At 40.7% G+C, this 17,690-nt stretch overlaps 1 protein-coding gene across 1 annotated transcript in view; it reads left to right on the forward strand.

Annotated features, from left to right (window-relative positions):
* The window catches only part of STK32A (serine/threonine kinase 32A), a 106,164-nt gene that overhangs the window by 29,476 nt on the left and 58,998 nt on the right, over positions 1-17,690 (forward strand). The window contains exons 4-5 of the mRNA XM_042447224.1: positions 12,161-12,216; positions 14,536-14,687. Of these exons, the coding sequence (XP_042303158.1) occupies positions 12,161-12,216; positions 14,536-14,687 (208 nt within the window). The remainder of the gene's footprint in view (positions 1-12,160; positions 12,217-14,535; positions 14,688-17,690) is intronic.

Consider the following 17,690-nt stretch of genomic DNA (forward strand, 5'->3'; position numbering starts at 1 on the left):
TGGATGAGGCAAAGAAAATATCACACACAACCTGACATGTCCACACCCCATTCGCACTCACCCATCCATCCACAGCTTTTCCCCTTCACATATCAATATGTCTGTATGGTGATGTTGTGTGCTTTCAAGTTGTTTCTGACTTGTGGTAACCCTAAGATGACCTTATCACTAGAGTTTCTGGAGCTGAGAGTGTGTGAGTCACCCAAGATCATCCAGTGGGTTTCCATGGGTGAACAGAGAATCAAAACCTGATCCCTGTCCTGGATTTGGCAATGGTTGTCACTGCTGAGTAATGTCTACAGCGTCATCTCTTTTTCTTTCAGGACAAACTTCAAAATATGTAGTGATCTGTTATTAGTGAACATTACTGTATTCCCATTGTGACTAAGAGAGTATGACCCTGAGCTGGGATTCAAACCTTGGTCTCCAAAGTCATAATCCAACACTCAAACCACTATGCCACACGCAATAATGCAAACTGTCTATTGAAGAAACTTGAATAATAGTTCTTGCAGCTTAAGGTGGCAATAATTATGTTTGAAGGCCCTTGACTTTCACTGGGTGGGATCAAGGTAAAGATTATGACAATTGGGATCCTAGCATGTGGAAGTCTGCCTATGATATTACTCTTTGAAGACAGATCTCCAGTCTTTGAAGACAGAACTGCGGATTTCAGTAAACTTAGAGAAGTATTGAGGGCGATCCCGTGGTCAGAAATACTAAAAGTGAAGAGAGTTCAGGACAGATGTGAGTTTCTCAAAAGGGAGATACTGAAGGCACAATTTCAAACAGTTCCAGTGAGAAAGAAAAACGGGAGGTGTCTCAAGAAACCAGGATGGATGACTAAGGAACTTTCAACTGAGCTAAGTTTTAAACGGAACATGTATAAGAAATGGAAAAAGGGGGAAATCATGAAAAAGGAATTCAAAGAAATAGCAGGCATGTGTAGGGGTAAAGTCAGAAAAGCTAAAGCGCAGAATGAACTCAGGCTTGCTAGAGAGGTTAAAGACAACAAAAAGGGCTTTTATGGCTATGTCCGCAGCAAAAAGAAGAAGAAGGAAATAGGGCCACTACGTGGACAAGATGGCAAAATGCTAACAGGGGACAGAGAAAAGATGGAATTACTCAAAACCTTCTTTGCCTCAGTGTTCTCAGAAAAGGAAAAGAGTACACAGCCTGAGGATAACGGAGCAGAGGACAGAATAGGGGAATTTCAGCACAGAATAAGTAAAGAGATAGTACAGGAATACCTTGTTAATCTAAATGATTAATATAGATGATTTAAGTCTCCAAGACCAGATGAAGTACATCCAAGGGTATTAAAAGACCTGGCAGATGTAATATTGGAGCCATTGGCAATAATCTGTGAAAACTGCAGAACAGAAGTGCCAGCAGACTGGAGGAGGGCAAATTTTGTCCCCATCTTCAAAAAGGGGAAGAAAGAGGATCCCAACAATTGTCGTCCAATTAGTCTGACATCAATACCAGGAAAGATTCTGGAGCAGATCATTAAACAGAGAATCTGTGAACATCTAGAAAGCAATGGCATAATCACAAAAAGTCAACATGGGTTTCAGAGAAACAAGTCGTGCCAGACAAGTCTAATCTCTTTTTTTGATAAAATTACCAGCTTGGTAGATGAAGGGAATGCTGTGAATATAGTATACTTCAGTAAGGCTTTTGACTGGGTTCCCCATGACATTCTTGCAAACAAACTAGTGGAATGTGGGCTAGACAAAGTAACTGTTACATGGATTTGTAATTGGTTGACCGGCTGAACCCAAAGGGTGCTCAATAATGGCTCTTTTTCAGCCTGGAGAGAGGTGACCAGTGGGGTCCCTCCACAGGGCTCTCTCCTGGGCCCAGTGCAGTAAAACATCTTTATCAATGACTTGGATGACAGGATTGGGGGTATACTTATCAAATTTGCAGATGACACCAAATTAGGAGGAGTAGCTAATATTCCAGAGGACAGGATCAAACTTCAGAATGACCTGAATAGATTAGTAAGCTGGGCCAAAGCTAACAAAATGAATTTCAACACAGAGAAATGTAAGGTATTTCACTTAGAGGAGAAAAATGAAATGCATCGATATGGGAGGGGGACACCTGGCTTAACGAGACTACGTGTGAAAGGGATCCAGGAGTCCTAGTAGAACACATGTTGAACATTTCCATAGTAGTTCACAGTGCAATGCGGCAGCAAAAAAGGTCAATGCAATTTTAGGCTGGATCAATAGAAGTATAGTGTCTAGCTCAAGGGAAGTAATAGTTCCACTCTATTCTGCTTTGGTCAGGCCCCACCTGGAATATTGTGCCCAGTTCTGGGCACCACAGTTCAAAAAGGATGTTGAGAAACTGGAGCAGGTTCAAAGGAGGGCGACTAAAATGGTTAAGGGTCTGGAAACCATGCCCAATGAGAAGAGACTTAGGGCGGAAAAATGAAATGAACAGATATAGGATGGATGACACCTGGCTGAATGAAACTACGTGTGAAAGGGATCTGGGAGTTCAAGTAGACCACAAGTTGAACATGAGTCAATAGTGTGATGCGGCAGCTAAAAAGGCCAATACAATTTTAGGCTGCATCAATAAAAGTATAGTATCTAGATCAAGAGAAGTAATACTGCCACTGCCTTTGGTCAGGCCTCACCTGGAATATTGTGTCCAGTTCTGGGCATCACAGTTCAAAAAGTACATTGAGAAACTGGAGTGTGTCCAAAGGAGGCCGACTAAAATGATGAAGGGTCTGGAAACCATGTCCTATGAGGAACGACTTAGGGAGCTGGGGATGTTTAGCCTGGAGAAGAGAAGGTTAAGAGGTGATATGATAGTCCTGTTTAAATACTTAAAGGGATGCCATATTGAAGAGGGAACAAGCTTGTTTTCTGCTGCTCCAGAGACTAGAACAAGGAACAATGCATGCAAGTTACAGGAAAAGAGATTCCACCTCAACATTAGGAAGAACTTCCTGACAATAAGGGCTCTTCGACAGTGGAACACACTCCCTCGGAGTGTAGTGGAGTCTCCTTCTTTGGAGGTCTTTAAGCAGAAGCTGGATAGCCATCTGTCATGGTTACTTTGATTGAGATTTCCTGCATGGCAGGGGGTTGGACTGGGTGGCCCCTGTGGTTTCTTCCAACTCTATCATTCTATGATTTTCCAAAGAATTTAGATCAGTTTCTCCACCCTTTCAAAAATTTTAAAACTAGAACCATGGCCACTGTATCAAAGTAATTTATATCTTTCTTAAGATAGAATTTTTAGAACAAGGTTCTAGGTGTCAGTCAGTTGACATTTTATGGCTATAACAATCATGGCTTGATCTTATACATGTTTACCTGGAAGTAAGACTAAGGCTGCATCCACCCTGCAAAAATAATCCAGTTTGACACCACTTTAATTGCCATGGCTCAGTGCTCTGTAGCCACAACAAACTACAATTCCCCAGGATTCCATAGCATTGAGCCATGGCAGTCAAACCAGATTATTTCTGCAGGGTGGATGCAGCCCTAGTCAGAGAATTATTCTTAAGTAAATCATATATAGGTTACCACCTGTGAATCTTGGGTACATTGTTTTATTTACTTTTAAACAAAACGTGAAGCTGAAATTAACCAGATTTAGTTTTCAGATACTGTACTTTTGTTTTGAAGAAGAAATATGTTTGTTGTCCAAATGCTTCTTACTATTAGTTGGATGAGGCATTTGGATAATGGATTTGCCTAATAGTCCTAGCTCGATATATGCAGAGAACAGCTTAGATCACAGTTACTCATCTAGGACACTTTCCAAGATTATTCAGAGCCCTACTAGTATAACAAGATAATTATGTGCTTTTAAGCAGGCATCTCTAGGGGCTTTACTTGCTACATGTAGAAAAACAATGATGGCATTATTTTTTCCATGGTATTTATTCAAGGCACAGCTGCTGATTACAGAAAAGTTAAAAACATGTCATGTCTTGCAAAAAGACTTCTCAGTCCCCACAGTTGTTTGGATCAGGCATGGTAGTTTATAGACCAAATTCACAATACTCTGTAAACCTGATCCTTTGACTTTACTTATAGAAAGATAGAAAACTTCATTTTGATGGGTTTCTACAAGGCAAACTCCCTAACATGTAACAATCAGATAAAATACTCTTTGCACTTGATTAGCTTTGTTTGGTGAAAATCAATTGCAAGTGTGCATGCTGCATTTTGCCCATGTAAAAATGCCATGTATAGCATCAACTTCCCCACTACATCATACTGCTTTCCTTTTGCATGATATGTTTTTTTGTTTTGTTTTTACCATCACCTGTCCATGGAACGGAGTCCTAATCTGTGAGAGAGCTGTACAATTTCAGGCTGGTGGTGCTGTGTATGACATGATAGAACATTGCCCCACAAAAAGAGATTGAGATTGAGATTGAGATTGAGATAGATAGAAAGAAAGAGAGAGATAGTATTCTACAATACTAGAAAGGAAGAAAACGTACTGAGAAAGAATTGTCCAGACATGCTAGTTTAATATGTGGCAATATTTTTTTCTTTTCCTTTTCCATTTTTTTGGGAGGGTGGTGGTGGTGCATAAAAGCATTCGTTAATATGAACTCATTAGCAGTACCAGACACAGTTTTGTCAATTTAATGAGAACTAGGCCCAAGTTACTGGCTTTCCTGCCAGTCACTCTCTTCTGAACATCCGAACTGTGCTGACACTCAATAGAAAAAGTGAGACAAATTAAATATTGTCTGAGGCTTTAGAAGTGCCGTTTACCCAGACCCTTGAAACAAGATGGAATTACTTAGGAGTTTTCACTTTTTGGATTAGCTAGGAGAGAACCATTCCTGTGTGTAACTGCTGTATAGTCTTAAAAACATCTGATTTCTTTGCCACACAAATCCTGTAGCAAAGTTTTTGTTGTTATTATTATTATTATATATTTATTTGTATCTTGCCCTTTTCCCAGAACTAGGACTCAGAGCGGCTTCACAATATTAAAAAACCAATACAATTAAAACAGAAAAAAGTATATTAAAAAGGAATCAAATTATTACAATATTTAAAAAGATATTTGTTAAAAGAATAAAGCACATTTTAAAAAAGATATATATATCTTTTGGATTATTAAATGTGTGGCATGTTAAATGTGTGCAATCATTTTTGATTGTGAATCATAGTAGCCATTTTAATGGCTGAGTGCCTTTTGCTAGAAGATGGGTAGACTCAGTTGTGGCTTTTTCTGCAAAGGGAAAGTGCTATATGTCAATGTTCCAAACTATTTGCTCATCTTGACTGAATGTCATTTCAATTATCTTCCTGGGTAATGCAGAAAATGTCCACTGCCAGTGCTGGCACTCATGATGGCTGTGTCAACAGTACATGAATGAAGTACAGGAAGATAATTAAACAAATTTCTTCCCAGTGCCCAATAGATGCCAAGAATTGTTCAAATAGTGATATGTGTGCTGCAGTAGACAATGGCTGATCCAGAAGGTGTAGCATATTACAGTATAAAACATTCAACTAGAAAACTGGGGTGTATGTTCTTTTCTTAGTCCCTAGACGTCATGACCTGACTACAAGAGGGAGACCAGAGGCTATGACAGATGTATGAGGGTGAGTTAGGCAGGCAGGTGAGATTGGGTTGGAGTTATGGAATAATGGATTACTCTGAACAGAGCAATTATTTGGACAAGGTCTTGGCTTCTCCAAGACTGTGCCCAAACAATTGCTCTATTCAGAGTAAGTCATTATCTCCCATCCCTGGTCACCTGAGGCCAGGCTGTGCTTCCCGAGCTCTGCTCCCTTCTGTAGACTGGAGAATGTTATTTCTGGCTTAGAGTCTATCACTTCATCATCTTATAGTCACCTTCCATTTTGTTGGGAGAGTGAGAAGGATCTGCAAAAGCTCAGATATAATAATAATAAATTTTGTCTTGCTGTTTGGATTCTCTGGAAAGAAGCTCAGTTCAAGGGTCTTGCTTAGAGTACTTTAAGCTGACAGGCTCTAGCTCATTGCAAGGCCTTATGTCAGAGGCTTTGGTGGTGGTTGTGATCAGAACAACAGGTTCTGCACAAGACAGTGAGTTCTCCAACTCGTCTGGCATTTCAGTTTTATTCAGTGCATTTATGCGTTTGGTGTGGATTTTGTGAATTACTAAGTTTTCTAAATTGTGTGAATTTCAAAATAGTCATTGGCTACCAATGTGTCCAGACTGGCATTTCTTCTCAAAAGCTTTATGTAATTAATATTTACATCATCCGGTTCCCAAACACAGGTCTTTTTTTTTTACTTCAGTCTATAAGCAGTTTAGAATACATTGTACAAACTTGGTAGCCATGCCACAATCCAATATACCCTTGAATGTGTAATGAACTGTTTTGGCCATCGTCATTTTAAATCTGTCACATCCAACTCTTCGCTGAATTGTGTTGTCCCTAGGTGCTGTAGTGGTTTGAGGGCAAAAGCAGGTCAAACACATGGTCTGTTCCATTCCATTTCTCAATTGGTTGGAAATGAACAGACGGATGTGGCAAATTAACTCTGTAATTTCAGACTCTGTCACTTTGGCAGTACATGACAGTTCTGGGGTCACAGTAATTAAGGTCGATATGTTGTTAGTAATGTGCAACCTTGATTTGGTGCTTCAGATCAGCCCCCTAATGAGATGTAAGCACTGTTATGTTTGTCACTGGTATGAAAACTGGGCTGGTCTCATTATGATCATTTCTTGACTTATGTCTCTGTAGGTTTAGTGCTATCTGATTTCTATCTGATTCAAAGACAATGGGCTAAGACAGGCCTGCACAACACAGGGCCCAGGGGCCGCATGCAGCCCACCAAAGGATTTTGGGTGGCCCACAAGGATGGGCAGTGACTTCAAGGCTCCTCCACTGCTTGGCCTCCTCCCGAGGGGGCTGGGTGCAGCAGCAGCAGCAGCAGCAAGAGCAGGAGCAGGAGTAAATATTCACTCTGCAAGGCTCCTCCTCTGCTCAGTTTTCTCCTGAGATGGCCAGGTGGTGGAGAAAGAGGGGCAAATGCTCGTCCCTGAAGGCTCCTCTGTCACTAAGGAGAAGGACAGGCAAGGCTCCTCTGCTGCTCAGCTCTCTCCTGAGGAGGGAGCCAGGCAAAGGAGGAGGAGGGGCAGAATTAATATTAATGATAATAATTAATAATTAATACATTTTAATTAAAGTCTATTTGTGGCCCTATTTTAATTTTGACTCCTACCTCCTGCCAAGTTGTGCAGGTCTGGGCTAAGAGGACCAAATTTCAAAAACAGTGATTTAATAGCTTCAGCCATGCTGTCTGTCCGTACCTACTCCTGAGGCTTCAAAGTGTGTATTTCCACATGGAATCTAACGGCCCAATCCTAACCCTTGCTGCAGTTAAAAAAAATTATGAAAGGGCAGTGGTCCCATGTGCTGGTCTAATAAGCCACCATATGCATGATGTCATATATCTGTATAAAGAAATAAGTAAGTCATAGTTTATTATTATTATTATTATTATTATTATTATTATTATTAACTGTAAATGTACACAGTGCTGTACAAAAACCAAATAAAATCAAGACTATATAAAAAGCCTGCTTATGGAGTACAATCTAGAAGTTAAAACAACAAGTTAGAAACATCATAAGAAAACAAGTTAAAACAGCAAATATCCAATACTGAGTCAAGCATCAAAACAACCAGGTCACAATCACAGATTCCCTGGGAACGCTTCCCTAAACAATATGGTCTTTAACTCGATTTTAAAGCTGGTTAGAGACATGTTGAGTCGTGCTTGTAAGGGGAGGAGGTTCCAGCAGTGAGGGGCAGCAAGCGAGAAGGGACGAATGCAGGATGGGACTATGGAAATCCTGGGCTGGGACAGGAGACCTTGGCTACCAGAATGGAGGGAATGAGTGGGAATTTAGGGAGAAAGAAGTTAAGAGAGATAGGGAGGGGCCAGCCCATGCAGGGCTTTAAAATTAAGCAGGAGAAGCTTGTACTGAATGCGGAAGGGAAAGGGGAGCCAGTGAAGGGATGACAATAGGGGGAGATAATACGAGCAGCTGAGTGCTGAACAAAAATCAATGGGTGGAGGTGAGAGAGAGGAAGCCCTGCCAAGAGAAGGTTGTAGTAATCTAATCGCGAGACCACTAGGGCATGGACCAAAGTCTTTGCAGTAGAAGCAGAGAGATATGGACAGATTTTGGAAATATTATAGAGAAAAAATCTACATACCTTGGCTGTGGCCTGGATCTGGGGGATAAATGACAGAGAGGAGTCAAAAATGAAACCAAGACTGCGGGCTTCCTGAACCGGCTGAACAGAGATGTTGTCAACAGAGATAGGAAAGGAATATTGAAGGGTGGGCTTAGGAGGAAAAACAAGAAGCTCTGTCTTGGACATGTTGAGCTTCAAGCGCCAATGGCGCATCCAGTGGGAGACAACTGTCAGACAAGATGAAACTTGCTGCTCAAGCCCTGGCGAAGGTCAGGAGTGGAAAGATACGGCTGAGTATCATTGGCATACAAATGATAAGAGAAACCAAAAGAACTGATAAGTTTACCAAGAGACAGTGTGTCTAGAGAGAACAAGAGGGGACGCAAAACAGAACCCATAATTTTATATGACAACCAGCAATATGCTTAATGGCTTCCAAACAGGATTTTAAGCCAAGTTTATGCAAGGATGCAGTGGATTAGTGGTTAAGATACCAGTTCTGATGATTGGAAGATCAGAAGGTTGGCAGTTTGAGGTACGGGTGCTGCAGGATAGGGTGAGGTCCTGTCACTATTCCCAGCCTCTGCCAACCTAGCAGTTCAAAAGCATGCAAATGCAAGTAGATAGATAGTTACCACTTCTCAGTGGGAAGGTAACAGCATTTGATGCAGTCATGCTGGCCACATGACCACTAGAGCAGTCTTTGGACAACTCTGGCTCTTTGGCTTAGAAACTAAGATGAGCACTGCCCCATACAATCGGTTACGACTAAACATTCATGTCAAGGGACTACCGTTACCTTTACTTTTTTAAAATCACTGACTGGCCTTTAGTGGCAGGAAAGAAAGAGCAAAGCAGCGACAGTGGGAATGTGTCATGTTGGTGCATAAAATTAATGCTTATCATTGCTTCTTAAGCCATTATTTGATAGTTCAAACCAGTCTACTATGATAGTGCAACATGATAAACCATGCTCAGCAAGGAGTCTTGCAACCTCTTACAGACATGTTTGTTGGGCGTATGTCTTTTATGGTCTGAGGCCCATTTCATGAAATACATGAAACAGCTTCAGCCTGAAGATGATTATACTCATGCTAAGTGAAACAGGGAGTTGTGGAGGAACAGAAAAGAGAAAGACAATGATCTTAACAGTTTTCACTGTGGTGGTGGTGGTGACAAGAACAGCCTAGTATGGATAAAAAGATTACCACATGTGTGGTGATAAAAAGAATTGCACTGGCTGCCAATATATTTCTGGTTGGAATTCAGGCTACTGGTAATGCCATTAAATGCCCAAGAATGATTTGCACTCTCAGTATCTAAAGTAGTGCCTCTATCTATATAGAACTCCCTGAGGACTGAGATCTGCTGAGGATCTCTCCTCTGTTCCATCACTGGGAGCAATATACTGTATGAGGATATGAAGAGAGGGCCTTGTCAGCTGTGGCACCCTGTTTGTGGAATGCCCCCTGCTTGGTTGTGAAGTGCTTGATTGGCACCTACAATGGACTTATTTTGGCACCAAGCTAAAACTTGGCTTTTTACAAATTCCTTTGGGTCTTAATGATTTCATCTTATGTGTACTGATACCTGATTATATATTGTTTTAACACCAACTTTTAAAATTGTGACATGTTTGTTTAAATTATTTTTATTATTGTATTGCAAATTTTTGTTGCCTTACATTTTCAATTGTTCTATTTGATTTTATTTTGAGCCACCCACAGATCTTATGATATGAGGTGGGATAGAAATACAGTATATAAAATAAAATAATTAAATAAATGAGAAAATAATTTGTGTCCATTGGCTGCACCTTCTTCTTTCTTTCTTGGACACTCCGGGGACTGGTACCAGACTGAGTGCCACCGCTATAGATGATTGTTCTTGAGTATCAATCTGTCCCTTTTGAATTGCCCCCTCCTTTTGTTGGGTTGATATTGTTTAATCTGGTTTAAACAAATATTCTAGTTGAAAGGCTCTGTCCAACATATGAGAGCAGAGGTTGTGCTGGAGGGCTTGGCTCTAGACCAACCTTTTCCAATCTTTTTACCCTGAATGAACGCTTGAAATAATTTCCAGCTCTCAGAGAATCCCTGCATAAAATTATATCTATAGCTCAAAAAAGATTTTTCCTCATTCACAACCTCTCACAGAACCCCTAATGACCTATTGTGGATTTTACAAAACCGTGGTTGAAAAATTCTGCCGTAGACAATGGATTTTGTAGTATGTTCTGGATTGGAAGCTGGAAGCATATAATATGTGTATACCTCTTGGTTATGGTATAGAGCAGTACTTATTTGTCCGTCATGTTGCTGCAAAGTAGTGTCTAGAATGTAAGCTTGGTCTAGGTTTAGCCTTTGAATGAATGCATATATGTGCCAACTTCATTTATCTGAAGTCCACAAAAAATTATGTCAAATAACAAGTGTTTAAGATGCCACAAGACACAGTTGTTTTTGCTGCAACAGATTAATACAGCTACCCCTCCCATAACCAGAATGTGGCACTGACATTGTGGAAGGCATTAAATCAGATTTGCAGACAATGATGCAAATGTTTTGTATTTGAAGACACTGCCTGTCTTGCTTTGGCATGTATTTGTCTTATCTCTCATTTTTCACCAAACTATAATGTTAGGTGGCACATGATTTTGGATCATAAAATACAATTCTGAAGTCAGCGTTCCTATTCATAGAATCATAGAATAATAGAGTTGGAAGAGACCGCAAGGGCCATCCAGTCCAACCCCCTGCCATGCAGGAATCCAAATCAAAGCATCCCTGATAGATGGCCATCCAGCCTCTGTTTAAAAACCTCCAAGGAGGGAGATTCCACTACACTCCGAGGAAGTGTGTTCCACTGTTGGACAGCCCTTACTGTCAGGAAGTTCCTCCTAATGTTGAGGTTGAATCTCTTTTCCTGTAGCTTGAATCCATTGTTCTGGGTTCTAGTCTCTGGAGCAGCAGAAAACAAGCTTGCTTGCTCCTCAATATGACATCCCTTCAAATATTTAAATATCATATCACCTCTTAGCCTCCTCTTCTCCAGGCTAAACATCCCCAGCCCCCCTGAGTCGTTCCTCGTAGAGCATGGCTTCCAGACCCTTCACCATTTTAGTTGCTCTCCTTTGGACATGCTCCAGTTTCTCATTGTCCTTTTTGAGTTGTGGTGCCCAGAACTGGACACAATATTCCAGGTGGGGCCTGACCAGAGCAGAATAGAGTGGCACTATTACTTCCCTTGATCTAGACACTATACTTTTACTGATGCAGCCTAAAATTGCATTGGCGTTTTTAGCTGCTGCGTCGCACTGTTGACTCATGTTCAATAGCTATGTTGGCCAATCAAATCTTTCAAGGTTTCAGGTCAGAAAGTTCTGCTCTGAATATTTATTGGAAATATTTATGTCCCACAATCAGTCAAATCTACTTGTTTTTCATTCTTGCAATTTATATTGAGACAAATATTTGCTCTTTTGTTTTACCTGAAGAAGAGTTGACAGTAATTTGAAAGCTTACATAATCCTAACATGACAAAACTGAATGTGATTCAGAACTTAGTTAAGAAAAAGAATAATTATATTGTTATCATTTTGTTATAATTATTATAAGGAAGAAAAGCTAAATATTTGAAAAGTCAACTCTTTACATTCAATATTGCCAACCATTCAATACTAATAAGGTTGGATTCCATTTTAAGAAGTGAATACACATTCCATAATGAAAATCCTATTTATGTGAAACAACGTGGAAAAGGAATATTAACAAAAAACAGGGTAATTTGTTGAGCAACATTAGCTCATTTTGTAGTAAACAGCCAATATTTTGTAGTGACGACTAAGGAACAAAATGGTCTTTCTTACTGTGTAACAATTTTGGAAGTTAGTTATATTAATATTGATGGCTGAGGCTTTTCTTTTTTAAAAGAAAAAACTTTGTTCTTCTTTACAGTTACCTTTGACCACTTTGAAATTTTGAGAGCCATTGGGAAAGGCAGTTTTGGAAAGGTATGTTTTTGTTTTTTGCAAATAATGTGCCGGGTCCAAAAAATAAGTCTTTAGAAAATATTGCAATGTCTTATCTCCCAAGGTACTAGGAAGAACCAGAGGTTTGTTCCTTGTATGTCCAGAATCTTGAAAATATATTCCAGGATATTAAAACGATTCTTATTAATAAACCAGAGCTGCTGAATTTATGTGCAAACATCCAGTGAAGGAAGATGTTGCTCTGGAGTGAATGAGTATGTGCTGGCATTTTGCCTTTTTTCTCTTCCTCCCCCCGCCCCTTTCTGCTGTTTGGATGGAGTGTGTAAGAGGAAATTATTTGCTGTTTGGGAAGGAATGGTGTACTATACACTACAGCCTCTGCAACAGAGGCAGACAACCTGTTGCCTGGTTATGGGGACATATGTGGTTCTTGTTCAGAAGCCCTTTGCAGCCTCTTCCAAGAGCAAGCTGGCAGTTTGCTGGGTGAGGAGGGAGTGGGAATGTGTGTGTACATGTGTGTGTGAGAGAGAGAGATAAAGGAGGAGTGACAGGGAAGAAGAAAAAATTCTTGCCCCATCTACTTCTGGCTATGCTGCTGACTGTCACTTGCGTGAGACCTTGTACAGATTTAATCCCAAGGGAATGCAAATTTGGGGGGGGGGGGGTAGAATCCTTCTACCCTGCATTATTGTAGCAGAGCAGAACAGGATGCTCTGCAAGATGCCACTTTCTGTGATTGTAACTTGATTGTAGATTCTCTTGTCGCTTGATTCTCTCCTAGAAAATAGCAAGAAAGCCCACAATGTTGTTTTAAGGGAAAAGTGGCTACTGTACGTAGTGAGGGTTATGGATAACGGATAAACTGGATTAGATCTTTGTACATGTGTAAGATAAATCAGTATGCAATCAAATAGGTAATCAGGTAGACAGAATAAAATGGGTTGAAAAACTGATTTTTTTTTTCACATTCTTCTCTCTCATACAAGAGCAGCAAGCAAAGTAACAATCTGCTTTATAATTCTTCCCAGCAGCAGTGCTATCACTAGAGTTGGTGTCGCCTGTTGCAGCAACTCATGGTGTCACCCACCCATTGACCCCCTCCCATTTCACACCATACAGAATCCTTAATAGTGCTTTTTTGCACTAATGTTACAGTACTTGTAAATTGTAATTCCAATATGCCACTGAATGTAATGCCAATAGTTGTGATATAAACAACTAGCAGAATTAAAATTATACTTTCAAATTACAATATCATATGCACAACCTAAATGTATTTACATATACATGGAAGATCTGGTTAAAATGTGATGTTTTAAAGAAAATTTAAAAATAATAAAAAACATTTTTAAAATGTTTAACATTTTTTTTAAATTTAAAAATCTGAAACTTGCATTTTAATTTTTAAAATATTCCGGGGCCTCCCCTTTCTCCATCTATTGAACATAACCCCACTCGCACCATCTCTTAAAGCATTTTAAAGGGAAGCAGATGAATGCCACAGCCTGTTTTTGCCAAAAGGTAGGTGTTTGAGGAGAACTAGTGTCATCCTCCTTAGGGTGTCACTGCTGTGGTCCGTACCCCCCTAGTGATGCCACTGTAAAACAGTTGACAGCGAGGCTAGAAGTGTATCTATACTTCAGAGTTAAGGCAGTTTGATGCCACTTTAATTGCCTGAATCCTGGGATTTGTTGTTTGGTGAGGCACAGACCAGGCTGACAAAGGTCCAAAACAAACAGCCTATCAAAGCCTGCTTCTAGGCATCTTGGGAGTGTGGCATTTGCATGCTACATGCTCTAAAGCTGCTCAGAAGCCAGTCAGCTGTCCAGGCATGGTTGGCTTTAAGATGCTCCAGCAGTGCAGTGTTTACATGCTGCACACTGCCAGAGCATCTTGAAGCCGCCCTGGGTTGTGGCAGGGGCTTTTCCCAGCCCAAATCGGAGTGGATCTTTTCAGCTCCTATTCAGGGCTGATTCAGAGTGGTTTGGGACCACAGCATGTGTTTACTGTGGCCGCAATGCATCTTCAATGGAGACGGCTTCAAGCCACCCCTTCCTGGCTGTATGTTCCAGCCCAAACTCACCAAACTACAAATCCCAGGATTCTGTAGGATAGAGTCTTTGCAGTTAAAGTGGTGTCAAAGTGCTTTAATTTTGCAGTGTGGATGCACATTAGCTTGGACCAGATAAGAATGGGGTTTAATAAATAAGGCAACAATCAAAAATTGTTCTTTTATTCCCCCCTATAAGTAGAAAATGCATGGATGTCACATATCTGTACTGCAGATTTATTCTACACCTTCCACTTTATAAAATCTGTTGCCTTGATTTGTTCCTGTAGGTATGCATTGTCCAGAAGAATGACACCAAGAAAATGTATGCCATGAAATATATGAACAAGCAGAAATGCGTAGAACGGAATGAAGTGCGAAATGTCTTCAAAGAGCTACAGATCATGCAGGGGCTGGAACATCCTTTCCTTGTGAATTTGTGGTAAGAAACATGGGGCTGGTGTGGACCATATTTTCCCATGATTTCCCTGAGATGATGTGACCTTAGTTTCTCTGGAAGCCTGATTCTGCTTGCTTTATTTCATTTTAACTGTGTCACAATGATTGGTTTGCCCGTACAGTATTTGTTGGCTTACTTTTGCAACTGGGATGACCCAGTTTTCTTTGAGTGGCCTTTCAGAGAAGCAGCAGGGTTTGGGACATCCTGCAGTTTAGATGCATTTCTTAGGCAAGGCACTTGCCTTGGTGATTGAGCCCCCTGTTCAGTTCCCACTATAACTGACTAGGTCCTTCCAAGCTCCAAGTGCCATGCTATTTTGACTTTTATTTCTTTCACAGTCGAAGTTGTAATATTTTGGCCAAATGACAGATGTGCTAGATCTAGTGATGAGATTGTCTTGTGTGGAAAATAAACTTTGGTAGCAAAAGGCCTTGGTTAAATAAAGGAATGATTCACTGTGCAAAGCCTCTCCCAGGATGTAGAACACTAGCATTCTTGGAGATAAGAGTTGGTTAGAGCCCTCTGTTTAACCATAGTTTCTCATGATGATATAGTGTGCGTGTGTTATAGTGTGTGTGTGTGTGTGTGTGTGTGTGTGTGTAAGAATGGATATTCAAGTCCTCTGTCTGCAGTTTGAAATGCAGGCCCAGCCTAAGGCATTTTTCTGCCTGAAGCAAAGGACAAAACAGTAATCTATCCCTGAAACTGACTGAGCTGGCTGACTCCTTTTTTTTCCACTGGTGACTCTTATGCTTAGAGGCCTGGGATAACTCCCATTTTGCCTTCCAACTGTGTGGGGGAACAATTGAAACATCCATTAGTAACACTGAGGAGGCTGTTCCTGCTGCCCTTTGTATCTGTTGCCTGAGGCAGTTGCCTCAGTCAACCTAATGGTAGGGCTGGCCTTGCTAAAATGTTACAGTTACAGCATATTCCACATTATTCTATATCACTGTTTTGATTGTGATTGATAGGATGTTTGATTAAACTTCTCACCTGCCCAGCTATTTAGTCACTTAAAGATATTAACTACCTTTTCTATTTCCATGTGATAGATGACCTTAAAGAATGTGTTTATTATCCACAGATTTTTGGTATCCTAGATGGGTCCTTGAGCTAAACCCCAGTGGATACCAGGGGTCTGATGTACTGCTTTAGAACAGACTCTTAAAATATTAATATTAAACAGAGAAAAACAACATCCACCCTATTGAATGCCCTAGGAAACCAGACATCTTAGTCTGTTTTCCTAGGGTGTACAATAGTGTGAATGTTGTTTTTTTCTTCTTAATTACTCTTGCTCTCCTTCAATATTCTGTAAACTAAGCACTATCCCAACCCTTGCTCTGGCTGCAATCCACTGTCCCTTTGACTAAGCGCTGTCTAGTTACCCTAGTTCATCCTGCTTGAACTGATTTGATGATGCCTTCCTGCAGGTGTCAATCACATATCCACCCATTTCTGGAGGCCAAAGCAGCTCTAATATTTATGGAGCAGAAAGCCAGGAAAAAGAAAGGGATGCAAGCATTTAGGCGCTCAGTCGTATAATCTCTACAGTTCTTCTGCTTATTGCTTGAGGCCTATAAGTATAGATGTGGCTCACAGAACTGTTCACAGTGGCTGATGGAAATGTTTTGGGGGATCCCATAAGAAGACAAGCAAAGGGAAAGCACCCTACCTAAAGTAGTGTCATAAGAACGTAGGAGTCTACTCCATGCCAAGTCATTTGATGATCTAGCCCAGTAGTGTTTGCTGTTAGGGGCAGTTGCTCCCCAGGGTTTCAGACAGGATTTCCACTCCCCCTAGCATTATGTGCAGACACCAGATTTCTGAACCCAGAGACCTCTGCCTGACATGCCATGGCCCCTGCAGGCTAAACAAACATCTGTTCTTCCAAGCTGGTTCAATATGCCTCTGTGTGTGAGTTTCCCTGGCTGCAGTGGCAAAATGCGCCACCCATTGCTTCTTCTCCTATTTCCTCCCCATCAGTTCTTCTTTAGTGTACCCTTTTCCATAGTTGCTCTGAATCCCAAGATCAACCATAGCAGAGGAAACTATTTAGGATTTTGCAGATGAATGTTAAAACAACCAACAGCTTCTTGTAGGAATGAACCCACACTGCAGAAATAAAGCAGTTTGACACCACTTTAATTGCCATGACTCAATGCTATGGAATGTTGGTATTTGTAGTTTTGTGAGATAGTTAGCCTTCCCTGTGAGAGAGCTCTCTTGCCACAACAAACTACAAATTCTAGCATTTCTATAGCATTGAGTCACGGTGTCAAACTGCTTTATTTCTGCAGTGTGGGTTCACTCCTACAAGAGCCATGGCAGTTAAAGTGGCTGTTTTATTTCTGCAGTTTGGCAGCAGCCTTGTTTCCCTGACAGCCCACAATTATTGAGAGTTAGCCTAGCTGGCAAAGAGAGGTTTGTTTGGTGATTTAAATTTGTAGGATTGAACTTCTTATCAAGAAACATAAAGATTTCCAACTAAGCATTTAAATAGCATATCTACAGTACACTCCTGCGCCTGTTTACTCAGCAGAACATCCTAGCAAATGTAAAGCTTTGGAATCTTTAAAGCGGTCCATGTATATATTGCATTGCTGTCATCCTTAAAACAACCTTGTAAGATAAGCAAACCTTGCCTCACTAAATCTGCTGCACTTTGACCCTGGAGTGTCTGATTAGTAGCTCATTCTTCCAGCATTATATTACTATTTAGATGGAGGAACAATATATATATTGCTGAAAACCAGACAGTGTTGGCTCAAGGCATGTTGTTGCTTTCACCAAGGCCCAGCTTCATCCTGGCTGAGACCAACATTAAAAAACAACAATCTTGGTGTACCTTTCATGATATAGCCAGATGGAGAAATGGTTTGAGTGTTGGATTAGAACTTTGGGAAATCAGGGATCACATCCCCAGTCATTCATGGAAACCCACTGGGTGACCTTTGACATGTTGCATTCCCTTAGCCACCT

This window comes from Sceloporus undulatus, chromosome 2 (assembly GCF_019175285.1).
Source record: "Sceloporus undulatus isolate JIND9_A2432 ecotype Alabama chromosome 2, SceUnd_v1.1, whole genome shotgun sequence".
NCBI lineage: Eukaryota > Metazoa > Chordata > Lepidosauria > Squamata > Phrynosomatidae > Sceloporus > Sceloporus undulatus.